Source organism: Chiloscyllium plagiosum, chromosome 6, assembly GCF_004010195.1.
Source record: "Chiloscyllium plagiosum isolate BGI_BamShark_2017 chromosome 6, ASM401019v2, whole genome shotgun sequence".
NCBI lineage: Eukaryota > Metazoa > Chordata > Chondrichthyes > Orectolobiformes > Hemiscylliidae > Chiloscyllium > Chiloscyllium plagiosum.
This window is the reverse complement of record NC_057715.1, coordinates 68054664-68068043: the sequence shown is the minus strand read 5'-3', so window position 1 is coordinate 68068043 and position 13380 is coordinate 68054664. Positions and strand designations below refer to the sequence as shown.

At 39.2% G+C, this 13380-nt stretch overlaps 1 protein-coding gene across 3 annotated transcripts in view; it reads left to right on the top strand.

Annotated features, from left to right (window-relative positions):
• The window catches only part of fhl2a (four and a half LIM domains 2a), a 48116-nt gene extending 35282 nt beyond the window's left edge, over positions 1 to 12834 (top strand). For all 3 annotated transcript variants that reach the window (XM_043691752.1, XM_043691753.1, XM_043691754.1), the window contains 3 exons: positions 4281 to 4450; positions 10497 to 10683; positions 12124 to 12834. In XM_043691752.1, coding sequence (XP_043547687.1) covers positions 4281 to 4450; positions 10497 to 10683; positions 12124 to 12275 — 509 coding nt within the window. In that variant the 3' untranslated portion in view covers positions 12276 to 12834. The remainder of the gene's footprint in view (positions 1 to 4280; positions 4451 to 10496; positions 10684 to 12123) is intronic.
• The last annotated feature ends 546 nt before the right edge of the window (positions 12835 to 13380 follow it).

Below are 13380 nucleotides of genomic sequence, written 5' to 3'. Positions count from 1 at the left end.
GTGGGGGCAGGGACGGAGATCGGCGTGGGGGCGGAGTTGGGCGTGGTGACGGAGATCGGCGTGGGGCGGGGTTAGACGTGGTGACTGAGATTGGCGTGGGGGCGGGGTTAGGCATGGTGATGGAAATCTGCGTGCGGGCGGAGACACATGCGGCATTGTGATCGTGCAGGTTAGTGATGTCACTGGGGGCGGAAGTGGCTATGGCGGCGGCAACCCTGGGGGCGGAAGTGGCTGTGGCGACGACCGAGACAGTGTTATTCCCGATAGCCGTGGGGGCCGCGAATCTGTCGGCGATGGTCTTCCTGGTGATCGTGAAGGCGGTTGTCTGGGCCGCAATCGTGGAGGCGGTTGTCTGGGCGGCGATTGCGGAGGCTGCGAGATCGGTGGGGGCGGAAGTAACGTCATGGTCCGCGGCAGCGGTTGTTGCCGCGGGCGATGTAGTAATAAACAGCCAACACAATACCACAAGTGTTACATTATTGTCAAAAGTGGAAATCAGCCTTTGGAAGTTCCAATATTTAGATAATCAATCAGAATCTGTTGACAGAGTGGATCGGTTTTCACAAAGGATCCACAATTGAAATGCTAATTGATTTGTTCTCTCCAGGAATGTTTTACGTATTGCTGGGTGTTTGCAATTATTTTTTGTTTTTGTCTATGTTTGACAGCTGATCGTTTTGGAGTCTAGCATTATAATCCACATTTACCAGTATAATTCCCATTCTGGGCTAATGATGGCAACCACAAAATATGCCAACTGATAGTACTTGTTGAGAATGATGAATATAACAACTGCTTTCAAGAGAGCTGGAACAGTCTTAGATTTTGAGATGTCCTTCACATTTAGAGCCACATCCCAAGTTCCATTCCAACTTATTTAAAACTCATTCACAGGATGAGGGTGACGCTGAATAGGCAGTGTTTATTGTCCATCCCAAACAGTAGTTAAGAGTCAACCACATTGTTGTGGATCTGGAGTCACATGGAGTCCAGACCAGGTAAGGATGGTAGTTTCCTTCACTAAAGGACATTAATGAAACAAATGGACTTTTCCAACAATGTCTTTCATGGTCATCATCAGACTCTTAATTCCAGATTTTGACTGAATTCAAATTCCACCATGGCAGGATTTGAACTTGGGTTCCCAAAGCATTATCTGGGTCTTTGGGTTAACAGTCCAGTGACAACACTGCTAGGCCATCACCTACCCTTATTATTACCACAATAAAGTATTCTTCTATTACTAGCACAACATGCCAGAATATGGGGAGATGATAGTGTAGTGGCAATCTAGAGACCCAAACTAATGTCCTGGGGGCATGGTTTCAAGTCTCCACGCAACAGCAGGTGAATTTAAATTCAATTAAAGAAAAACTTTTTAAAATTCTGCAATTAAAAGCACAGTAATGATGACCAAGAAAGCATCATCAATTATTATAAAATCCCATTTTTTAGCGAAGCAACTTTGCTTCCCTTACCTATTCTGGCTAATAAGTGACTGCAGATCCATAGCAATGTACTTTACCCTTAACCACTCTTCTGAAATGACCACTCAGTATTAAAGGCAATTACTAATGTCCATTTCCCATGAAATTATTATTTCTTTTAAATATAACCTTTTATTGTACCTAAAGAGATTTAAATCAAACTCACAAACCAGAAAAATGGATACCCTTAGTTTGAAGACAATGGAGCTGAAAGTAAAATATTCAAATCCCCATAATTATCTTTTTTTAACTGAAGCACTGAGTAAATGACAGCAAATCAAACTTTAAAAAAATTCTGTAGATTCTTATATTATATATATATATATATATAAAATGGCCCCAAATACCTGCAAAGCTTCTTAATATGGCTTTTCACAGCCATTAGAGAGCTTTACTTAGAAATACTTAGAATCTCTGCAGTGTGGAAACAAGTCCACACTGACCCTCCAAAGAGTAACCCAGATCCATTCTCCTACTACTCAACTTTTATCCCTAACTAATGCACCTAACCTACACATCTCTGAACACTATAGCAATTTAGCATGGCCAACTCACCTAACCTGCACATCTTTGGACTGTGGGAGGAAACCGGAACACCCGGAGGGTTGTCCTGAGATTTTATGATTACCGGCATTTTCTGGCTCCTTCATGCTGGAGACTGGCAGGCTGAGTGAGATAAAGTGAAGATTGGTGTGAGCCATTCTGATAGCAATGCATTTTTTCAGCTACACAGAGCAGATGGCTCCTGATGGTATTTCCATAATGGCACTTGCACCAACATGCATTATTTAATTTAGGTGGCCACACACTGATCTCAAATTCTCTAGTAAGGTTAGACGCCAGCAAACAGTTTGAGCTCAATTTATGAGGCCTATGAATTTAAGAATTGGAAACAATGTTGCTAAATAAAATGATCTGTGTCAAAATTAAACTGACAGGTCTGCATCCAGTGGTAGTTTTGTCACAAAACAGACCTCAAAGCTTCCAATATTAAAGAGTGGCAACTGAAATCAACTAAGTTTTTTCTTCTCTGTGAATGGTTGAATTAAATATTTGGTTGAAGAACTTTCATGAGAAAATAGTCTTTAACTTTATTTGCACTGTTGCCAGCAGGATAGCAGGAGTAACAAAAAATGCCTGCAGCAATACTGTAAGAATTCAATTATTAATAAGCTGTATATTATGCTTTCATAGGGACTGCATGGCTTATTGGTTTACTGCTGTAGTCACAAACTGCAGTCAATATTTGTGTACTATCAAGACAATTCTGTTTACAGTACCCTCTTCACTCAGTGCCAGTATCTGTTGTCTCTGAATCAGAAGATTACAGGTTCAAGAGCCCCCATTTCAGAGACCAAAACATAATTTAAGATTTGCACTGTCAATAGTACTACCACATTTAGATGCTAAACGTATAACCTCTCTTCTGAATGTAAAAAAATGATAATTCAAAGTGAAGGAGGACTGTTTTCCTCTTGTCCTGATCGATTTTTAACTTTGAACTATGATGAGAAATACATCATCACATTGGTGTCTGTGAGACACATACACAAAATGACTGCTTCATTCTCATATATGTTGCCTACATGTCAAAAAAGTCATCTCTGGATTATGATTTCAGGAAAGCTCCATGTAAATATAAATTTTTATTTCTTCAAGAAAATATTTTCATTTATTCTCCAGCTTATCAGTATTTATGATTATCTGATATCAATTACTCGATAGTGTTCACTAATTCGGCCATTGTTATGATGCGTACATGGCAATTTTGTTCTGTTACTGCTAAACCAAATATTGCTAAGCTGAATCACAGAACTATCATCAAATCCAAAATTTGGTGATCTTCCTTAAATTGGCATTAACTGGGCTGCTACAGCAAAGTGTCATTTACATAACAGATCTTAATTAAACTATTCATTTGATATGACTGTTATATGCAACTGCAACCACTCCAGATAGATGATGACCAGATGGTGCATCCACTACATCCTGCAAATTATATCCAATTAGCATACAAAGTTGATGATTATTTTGCCTGGCTCTAACTGTCAAAAATGAATGTTATGCTGTGATGAATTATCATAGAAAGGATTGCAGTCATATGAAACTTTAGACCTATTGCTGAAATGAAATTTTCTTGGGACTGAGGTTTCTCTTTTAAAAAAGAACAGTTCTGTGTTTAAGAGGAATTATTAATGCCATAAACATAGAGATGTCATTCCTTAAATAACTAAAGAACCAACCACTACATCTCTCACAAACATACACATACAACACTCATACAGACACAATCAAGAAAAGCTGTGCTCCAAATTTCATACTTTCAGAAGAAGTTGCCTACACAGAGAGTAATTTCAGAAATACATTGATGGACAGTGTTTTGCTTCAGTGTTCTTTCTTTGTGATTGTCAGTAAAGTAGCAATAATAAGCTGAGGTGGCAGAATAACTTTATTAAATTTGTACCAATAGAGTCAATCTTTGCGAAGTAAACTTTGCTAACTTCTAAACAGATGGGAGGAGGAAAATTATTTTCATGGCTTAGCGTCTTTAGCTGACACTTTAATTCTGAGAAAATGTAATTTAGTAAACATTTAATGTTATTGTCTTACAGGTCATTAGCTCGTTTCAGCTTCAGCTGACAAGATCTAATAATAATGCCTTGTACAGCACGCTCCACAGGCTGTTACAGGAAAACTATTGCATACTCTTTACTTTCTGAAAATTACTTGGAGGGAGTGGAAGAAGTCGCATCTGGATTTTAACTATCCTTTGCATCTCTTGCTAAAATACAGGCACTCGCAAGATGGAGTACAAGGGTAACAGCTGGCATGAGACTTGTTTCATTTGTCATCGCTGCCAACAACCAATAGGCACAAAAAGTTTCATCCCAAAGGACAATGAGAACTACTGTGTGCCTTGTTATGAAAAGCAGTTTGCCATGCATTGTGTGCAGTGCAAGAAGGTGAGACTTACTACAAGATCAGTGGGTAACACTTTCAATGAATATAAGCCAATTGTATGATATGGCACTGGGCCAGTCAAATCAAGAAAGTTCAGGTTTCCTCCTGCTAAGCTAATTAAATCCAGTGGAAAGCACTAGGGAGACCAGAACTAACATCAGTAACACTGAACCAGTGGCAAAGAAAAAAAAATCTTCTGGAAGTTCCATTCCTAACTGTTGGTTATAGCAATTCCTACTTGAAACTTGTATGTAAACAATGAGAAAGTAAATTGAGTGTAGAGTTCATTAAACAGATTATGAAGGATCCCTGGGCAGCACGGTGGCACAGCGGTTAGCACTACTACCTCACAGTGCCAGAGAACCGGGTTCAATTCCCGCCTCAGGCGACTCTCTGTGTGGAGTTTGCACATTCTCCCCGTGTCTGCGTGGGTTTCCTCCGGGTGCTCCGGTTTCCTCCCACGGTCCAAAAAATGTGCAGGTTAGGTGAATTGGCTATGCTAAATTACCCGTAGTGTTAGGTGTAGGGGAAAGGGTCTAGGTGGATGCGCTTCGGTGGGTTGGTGTGGACTTGTTGGGCCGAAGGGCCTGTTTCCACACTGTAAGTAATCTAAATGCATTCAATATTTGATTTCACTAGTGAATAATTGTTCCTTAGATAAGATAGCAGATGGTTGTTCGCATGCAACGTTAGGAGATTAAAACAAATTTTTGGAAATTAAAACAAAAGCAATGCAATAGATACCAAACATGTATTTATACTACTTACTTGTGTCTTTCTGGTTCTCACCTCCAAAACGTTTGAGAAGCCCATGCACCTCCCTGTCACCAAACCTGGGATCACATCTATTGAGTTACCTTTAACATTTGTTTCCTCTCTCTTTGCCAAGGACTAATATTCCCCTAAGGTTCCCTCCTAATCAGACATGAACTACATTTTTCTTAGTTTAGTTCTCGTCTTCACCCTACTGGCTCTAAGGGTTCACATTTTCTATAGATGAGCTGATGGGTGATGATGACCCAGTGGCATTAACACTACCACATTAATGCAGACACCCTGATAATGTTGCAGGAACCCAAGTTCAAATCCTGCCATGATTGTAATATTTCAATTCAAAACATATCTGGACTTAGGAGTAATTGCTGACCATGAAACCATTGCTGTTGGCCAGAAAAACCCATCTGGTTCATTAATGTCCTTTAGGGAAGGAAATTGCCATCCTTACCTGGTCTGGCCTACATGTGACTTCAGACCTACAGCAATGTGGTTCACACTTAACTAATCTCTGGACAATTAGGGATGGGTTAAAATGCTGGTTTGGCTGGTGACACCCACATCCCATGAATGGAAAAAAGGAAATATGGCCCACTTTGTGTTTCCTTGACCCTACTGCCACTAAACTGTTGGCTACTCCTTAGTTTCTTGGTCACTATGATAGCTATAAATTAAACATGGTTTCTCCTTCTCCATAGGATCTCCCTCCTTCAAAACCTCAGTCACATTTCTTCTCCGATCTCTCTTTGCTAAGCAAATTGTTATCTTCCAAAGTGCCCTTCTCTCTATTAGAAATTCTTCCATCAAATTTCCATTCCTGCCACAGCACCTTGACCAAATTTGGTCACAAATATATAATCTTTCTTGCTCTTAAACATTACCCCTTCTTGTCCTCCTTGACTTCTTTGCAGCCTTTTGTATAATCAACCTCACTTCTCCAATGCCTCTCCTGCATTGTCAAGCTCAGTAGGATTGTCCTTGCCTTATTCTGACCATAGAAAGATGAATTACAAAGCTAACTTCTCTTTCCATTCCTGCACTATTACCTCTGGAATCTAGCTTCCACCCCAACTTCCCATACCTTACTGATTTAAATGTTATATTTTTGTGACATCATCTGCATTTAAGATGTTGACACCCAACTTTACTGTCTCCATCACTTTTCTTGTGTTGTTATGGCTGAATGATAGAATGAGCAAATGATCACAGCTAAAAGGAGGCAATTTAGCCCATCATATTCTGCATTGGCTCTACAAAGAAGCAATTCACTAATTCCACTCCTATGTCTTCTCCTCTAGTATTGTGTAGAGTTCCTTTTCTGATTAAATCCAAATCCCTCATGAATGTCTTGATTGAAGTTCCACTGTATTATCAAGGAATACATTCCCGATCCCAGTCATTTGCTGTGTGAAGATGCTTTTCTTCAAGTGGCCATTGCTTCTTTTGTTAATTTTCTTAAAATATATGCCAGTCCTCCCCCCACCCAGATTTTCAATTTTTGACCACTATCCAGAGCCATCATAAGTTTGCTTACGTCAGTCAAGTTCCCTCTCCACCTTCTCTTCATCAAGGAAAATAGGTTCAAATTGTATAGTTAACTGGAGTTCCTTATCCCATTCTCGTAAATCATTTTTACATCATCTATAATGCCGTCCTAAATGTGATGCCCAGAGCAATACATAATACTAATGTGTTTTATTTAAGTTTAACTTTTGTAATCAATGTCCTTATTAATACAGTCCAATTTGGCATATGCTTTACTAAACATATTTCCAATCAATTCTGTCACCTTCAGTGGTCTATTCACATATAAAACTCTGCTCCTGCAACCCCTCTAGAATTGTATTATTTATTTTACCTTTTCTTTGTGTTCTTTCTACCAAAATGAATTAATCCACTTACATGGTTAAATTCCATTTGTCACTTGAGCACGCGAAGCCATTCATGGAGAGGAGATATATCGTGGCAAATCACACTGCGTACTATCCCTCCCCCCATGGCTATAAACAGATGAAGTTCCTTTGTATTACAGATAAATACGAGGTGCTGCAATTTGGGAAAGCAAATCTTAGCAGGACTTATACACTCAATGGTAAGATCCTAGGGAGTGTTGCTGAACAAAGAGACCTTGGACTGCAGGTTCATAGCTCCTTGAAAGTGGAGTCGCAGATAGATAGGATAGTGAAGAAGGCGTTTGGTATGCTTTCCTTCATTAGTCAGAGTATTGAGTACAGCAGTTTGGAGGTCATGTTGTGGTTGTACAGGACATTGGTTAGGCCACTTTGGGAATATTGCGTGCAATTCTGGTCTTCTTCCTTTCGGAAAGATGTTGTGAAACTTGAAAGGGTTCAGAAAAGATTTACAAAGATGTTGCCAGCGTTGGAGGATTTGAGCTATAGGGAGAGGCTGAACAGGCTGGGGCTGTTTTCCTGGAGCGTCGGAGGCTGAGGGGTGACCTTCTAGAGGTTTACAAAATTATGAGGGGCATGGATAGGGGTCAGGGAGTCCAGAACTAGAAGGGATAGGTTTAGGGTGAGAGGGTAAAGATATAAAAGAGACCTATGGGGCAACCTTTTCACACAGTGGGTGGTACGTGTATGGAATGAGCTGCCGGAGGAAGTGGTGGAAGCTGGTACAATTGCAACATTTATGAGGCATTTAGATGGGTTTATGAATAGGAGGGGTTTGAAGGGATATGGGCTGGGTGCTGGCAGGTGAGACTAGATTGGGTTGGGATATCTAGTCGGCATGGACAGGTTGGACCAAAGGGTCTATTTCCATGCTGTACATCTTTATGACTCTATAACTCTATGACACCTTGTCGCATTCAAATGAAATCAGAAGTGTCACTCTCACCCATTCAAGGGTCACCTCAATCCTGGCTTCCAGTTCCCTGAAGTACCCGTGGTCCCAGCAAAGCCCACAATATGCAAAACTTGATAACATTATGCACAGGATATGCAGCCTAAATTTGAGGTAACCTTGTGCTATGGCTGTCAAGTTTTAGCTGTAGCTTCATGAATTAAGGAGAACGTTTAATATGATAGGTGGTCCAAAAATGCTCAATTGCAGATGAAGCAGAAAATTGCAATCATGGATTAGATGAATGAGTGAAAAAGTGATCAATTTAATACAATGCAGGAATGCATTGATAAAAATAGGTGAAATAAAAAGACTTAAAGGGGAAGTTGAGGGTTATATTTCTTCTGGGGTATCAGATATACTGGTAAACAAATCATTTAAAGTCAACACACTGGTGTAAAATCGATTAAGAGAAAGTGAGGTCTGCAGATGCTGGAGATCAGAGTTGAGAATGTGTTGCTGGAAAAGCACAGCAGGTCAGGCAGCATCCGAGGAGCAAGAGAATCGACGTTTTTCTAGCAACACACTCTCGACATTGGTATGAACTTCTATTGTTTTATCACCCAATATGTGAGAGTCCATCAAAGGAAGTGCTAAGAAACTTCATATTCAGGTATGAGTATTCTCCACTTTTAAAAAGGAAATTTTTTTGTTAAAGATTTACAGAATATAAATTATAAGATGAAGCCATAAGAATAACAATATGGGCGGCACGGTGGCATATGGGTGGCACGATGGTACAGTGGTTAGCACTGCTACTTCACAGCGCCAGAGACCTGGGTTCAATTCCCCCCTCAGGCGACTCTCTGTGTGGAGTTTGCACATTCTCCCTGTGTCTGTTTGGGTTTCCACCGGGTGCTCCCGTTTCCTTCCACAATCCAAAAAAAGAATGTGCAGGTTAGGTGAATTGGCCATGCTAAATTGCCCGTAGTGTAAGGTGAAGGAGTAAATGTAGGGGAATGGGTCTGGGTGGGTTGCGCTTCGGCGGGTTGGTGTGGGCTTGTTGGGCTGAAGGGCCTGTTTCCATACTGTAAGTAAGTAATCTAATCAATGACAAGCTGTGGGTTATATTCTGAAATGATCAGTAGATCTAAGGAATAGATTTAAATGTTTACTGGAGCTGATTTGTTTTTTGTTTACTCTTGGTGGGGTGAAGAATTTGTTGATTCAGTCTGATTACCAGTTACAAACTCAGCCTGGATTTTCTTTCCACAGACAATCTATAGATGGGTGGGCACTGCCTGCATCAAAGTTGAAACATAAAAATGGAAAAAAATTGAAAATTAGCCTCACTATCCCAGTGCCACTAAACCTACATTCACTTGTCTTTATATGTGTTGAGATTCACACAGTTCCACAAATTATAAAGTTAGCCTATTGGCAACTTTCTAAATAAGGCCTGAGTCACTTGTTTACTGTCCCAGCTGATGCTGTAATAGGGTGCATTAAAGCCAATCTGTTGGATAATGGCTACTGAGATCAGGTTAGTTCTTGTCACATATTGTGTAAACTCACAAAAGGTCCTAAGGCGTTCACTCCTGGTCCCGAAAAGTACTCAGTCCACCTCAGATTTACCCTGGAATGTACCTCAAATGTTTGAGCAACAGATGAAGCTAACTGTTTCATGCTGTTTTTGTGTAGTAGCAAGGCAAGTGGTGTTTGCCACTAACAGGTGCTGTCGTCAAGTTAATAAGTAATGTAGTAAATGAATTTCAGTACTAGTTTGATACCAGATTTGTACACTGCAACCCAAAGACTGGTGGATCTTTAGCTGTTCCCAACAAGCAGATACTGACCAGACCAAACCCATATGTACTTACACAACTCATAACATAGTGTTGAACTTTAGACATAAATCTACAACTGGACAACAGTTGTTGGACAATCCTGAGTGTGAAGAATTACACTAACAGCTAATTTGGGATTGCTAGTCAGGGTCACAAGTGTAGCACACGTGGGTGTACTGAAACCTACAAACATTAATGAGCCCTGTTCTTTCCAAATAGAATGAAAGTAAGCCCATAAGCCATTCAGCCCATCAAGTCTGCTATGCCCTGATGAATGAAAATCAACCTGCCTTGTTTAAACTTTAAACAAAGCCTGGCAGATAAATATCAATTGGCATTAGTGGGTGAATTCTCCATGGCAATGCCTCTACCAATCAGAGTCCACTTGGCATCTGTGCAGTATAAATGTTGATTTTCCATTGAATTTGTGTTCTTAAATTGTCCCCACGAGTGTAAGATGATAAATCTTGACAAAATATGTTTTTATCAGCAAAACAAATATCATCATTTATCTTCTCTCCATTGCGCTCAATATTTTCACTAAAGATGTGCTATAGTGTGATGAATCAATACCTGGTAAAGTTGAAGTAACTTATACTTGCCTATATTTCACCTTGCAAACCAGGCCATTACTACTGGAGGTGTCACTTACCATGATCAACCCTGGCACAAAGAATGCTTTCTCTGCACAGGATGCAAGATTCCATTGACTGGTCAACGTTTCACCTCACGAGATGAATTTGCCTACTGTCTGGATTGTTTCAGTAATCTCTATGCCAAAAAATGTGCTGCTTGTGCCAATCCAATAACTGGTAAGTTCTTCATTGTGATGTGATTGTGGAAGGAGGAAATTATCAACAACTCTTCAAATGAATCTTTGTACTGCTTATCCACTGAGATATGTTAACTTGGCATCTGGTACAGAAAAATGTTTAGACTTAATCTGATTCTTCTACTATGTGGGGAGTAATTTTCACCTTCACGATCGAGAGAGAAATTCAGTGGAATTGAGTGGCTACCTAATTTTAGAAACTGGCAAATTTCTGTTCAATTAAAGGCAATAACAACAACGTATATTTAAAGTGACTTTTAATATAACAAATTATCCTAAGGAGCATTTTAGTGAAAAAAAATCCTGAACATTGAGCTGCATGAAGTAATTTTAGCTCAGATTATGAAATGGTGACGAGCAAGTAAATTTTCAGGAGACCTTTAAAGGAGGAAAGTTATGTCGAGACCTGAAGAGTGATAAATGTCAGGTTGGCTCAACAGTGCATTGACACATTTACCACCAAGTCACTGCAGAGGAGAGGGAAGTGTAAATTAATCTAATTGTTTAGCCGGAAGCTGCATTTTCCCTTATTTGTGTTTAATGTCCTTTTTTTAAAGTTGTTTCATTTCTTGTCAGGGATATAAAGGCTTTTTCCATTCCCCCATTGCTCATACCACCTCCATCAAAATCAGATATGGACAGGTTTTAAACAAAAACAGAAATTGCTAGAGAAACTCAGAAGGACTGGCAGCATGTGTGAAAAAATGAGTTCATGTTTTGAGACTGGAGTCCCCTTCTTCAGAACACTGTTCCATTCTCTTTCCACAGAGGCTTTCACACTTGCTGCATTTCTGTAGCAATCTCTGTTTAGTTTCAGATCCTAAGCAATTACAGTTCTTCGTTTCATTTTTTTTGTGGGCAGATTTGAGGTATTCAGGTTTGCTTTTGAGATTTGGTTCAGAGCGCATGAAAAATATTGAGCCTGGAGATGACAAAGATACAGATGGGAGTTTAAGTGATAATTGGGGTGAGGAAAATTGTCCAGCATAGTTGGAAATAGATAGTCTTGACAATAGATTGGATTCAGATTGAAATTCAGTTCAGATTTGAGCAGTATATGGAGGCTATGCATTGCTTTGTTCAGTTTGAATAAGTCATGAAACATGGGGCTAAATTTATGAAAGCAAAGCGAACCACTCTAAAGTATATTTTTGTTAAATATCAATGCAGTTTCAAATTACTGTATCTCCAATGCTTTCTTCGTGATCTGTTCTACACCACTCCAACACAGAAAAAGCTGGAGAAACTCAACAGTTCTGGCAGCATTGTGGAAAGAGTAACAGAGTTAATGGTTTGACTCTGATATGACTCTTCTTCAGCATCCACCGTATTTTGTCTTTGTTCCACATAGTATATCTGCATATTATAGTTTTAACCTGATCACTCTATTTACCTTCATTTGGAATTAATTTATTTCCAGGTCTTGGGGGAACCAAGTACATCTCCTTTGAGGAGCGCCAATGGCATAATGATTGCTTCAACTGCAAAAAATGCTCCATCTCACTTGTGGGGCGTGGTTTCCTCACAGAACGAGATGACATCCTTTGCCCTGAGTGTGGCAAAAATCTGTGAGAACAAATCAATCAACAGAAGATTTTATAATAACTCTGACAGCAGCTGTATTAAAACAACCCACCTGGCTAGCACCTACTGTTGTATGAATAATCCACGATTGTCTGTTCAGTTATTTTGCTTGACAATTTCAAAAAAAAAGTTTACAAAATGTTAATTAATTTCAAAGGTAGTTTCATGAATGTTTTAGGATGTCTTCAAATTAAAATTTAGTGTTTTAATCTTGTACATGTGTACCACAAATAAACAAACAAATTTATATATCCCTGTAATATGATAACAGTAACTGTCTAAAAAAATGTTTACATCAGTAAAGAATTATCTGTTGATGGAAAACTTTTGAGTTTTTGTATAACTATAGAAGTAATGTGGTACAAATGCATAAGTGACTTTGTCAGTTAAGTTGCCTGCATTGCATCTGAGTTAAAAGTAACAAAGATCTATGTGCACACTTTATTATTAAGCTAACTTTAGACTGCTTTATGCATTCATATCTAGGAAAAACAGTTTTCCAAATAATGTTTTGTTATATTGCATGAATAAATATATGACGTGAATATTGTTTGAGGGCATCACCATGAGTCTCAATATTTTTCTCAACCATTAAGTATTTCAAAACAGTATGTGTGTAAAGAAGAAATATACTTTGTAGTTCTGTACTAATTACCCACTACATTTTTGAAGGAAATATTAATGACTGCAGTATCTGAACTCAGATTCTTGACTGGAGGTTCTTCTTGCCATCTGATCCAATTGTACACGATTTTAAAATATAACCAACACTTACCCTGTGGCAAAGGCATAGTTGCCACAGGTGTACCCTCTCATTAGAGAGAGATGATTGGTAATGATTTAACCTTAGGGTCACTATGCTTCAGGCAAGGGGAAAGGTTGAGAGGAGAATCCTTTACAGTAACCTCAGCCAGTGCAAGAATTCTACCCACGTTGTTGGCATTACTCTATATCACAAACTAGCAGGCCAGCCAACTGAACTAACTGACTCCATACAGATTAACAGACACTGGATGGAGAATGATTCTTTTGTAAAAGGTTATTATTGACTTTTCCTTTAATAAATGCCCCAAATTTCTTTTGAAATGGCTTT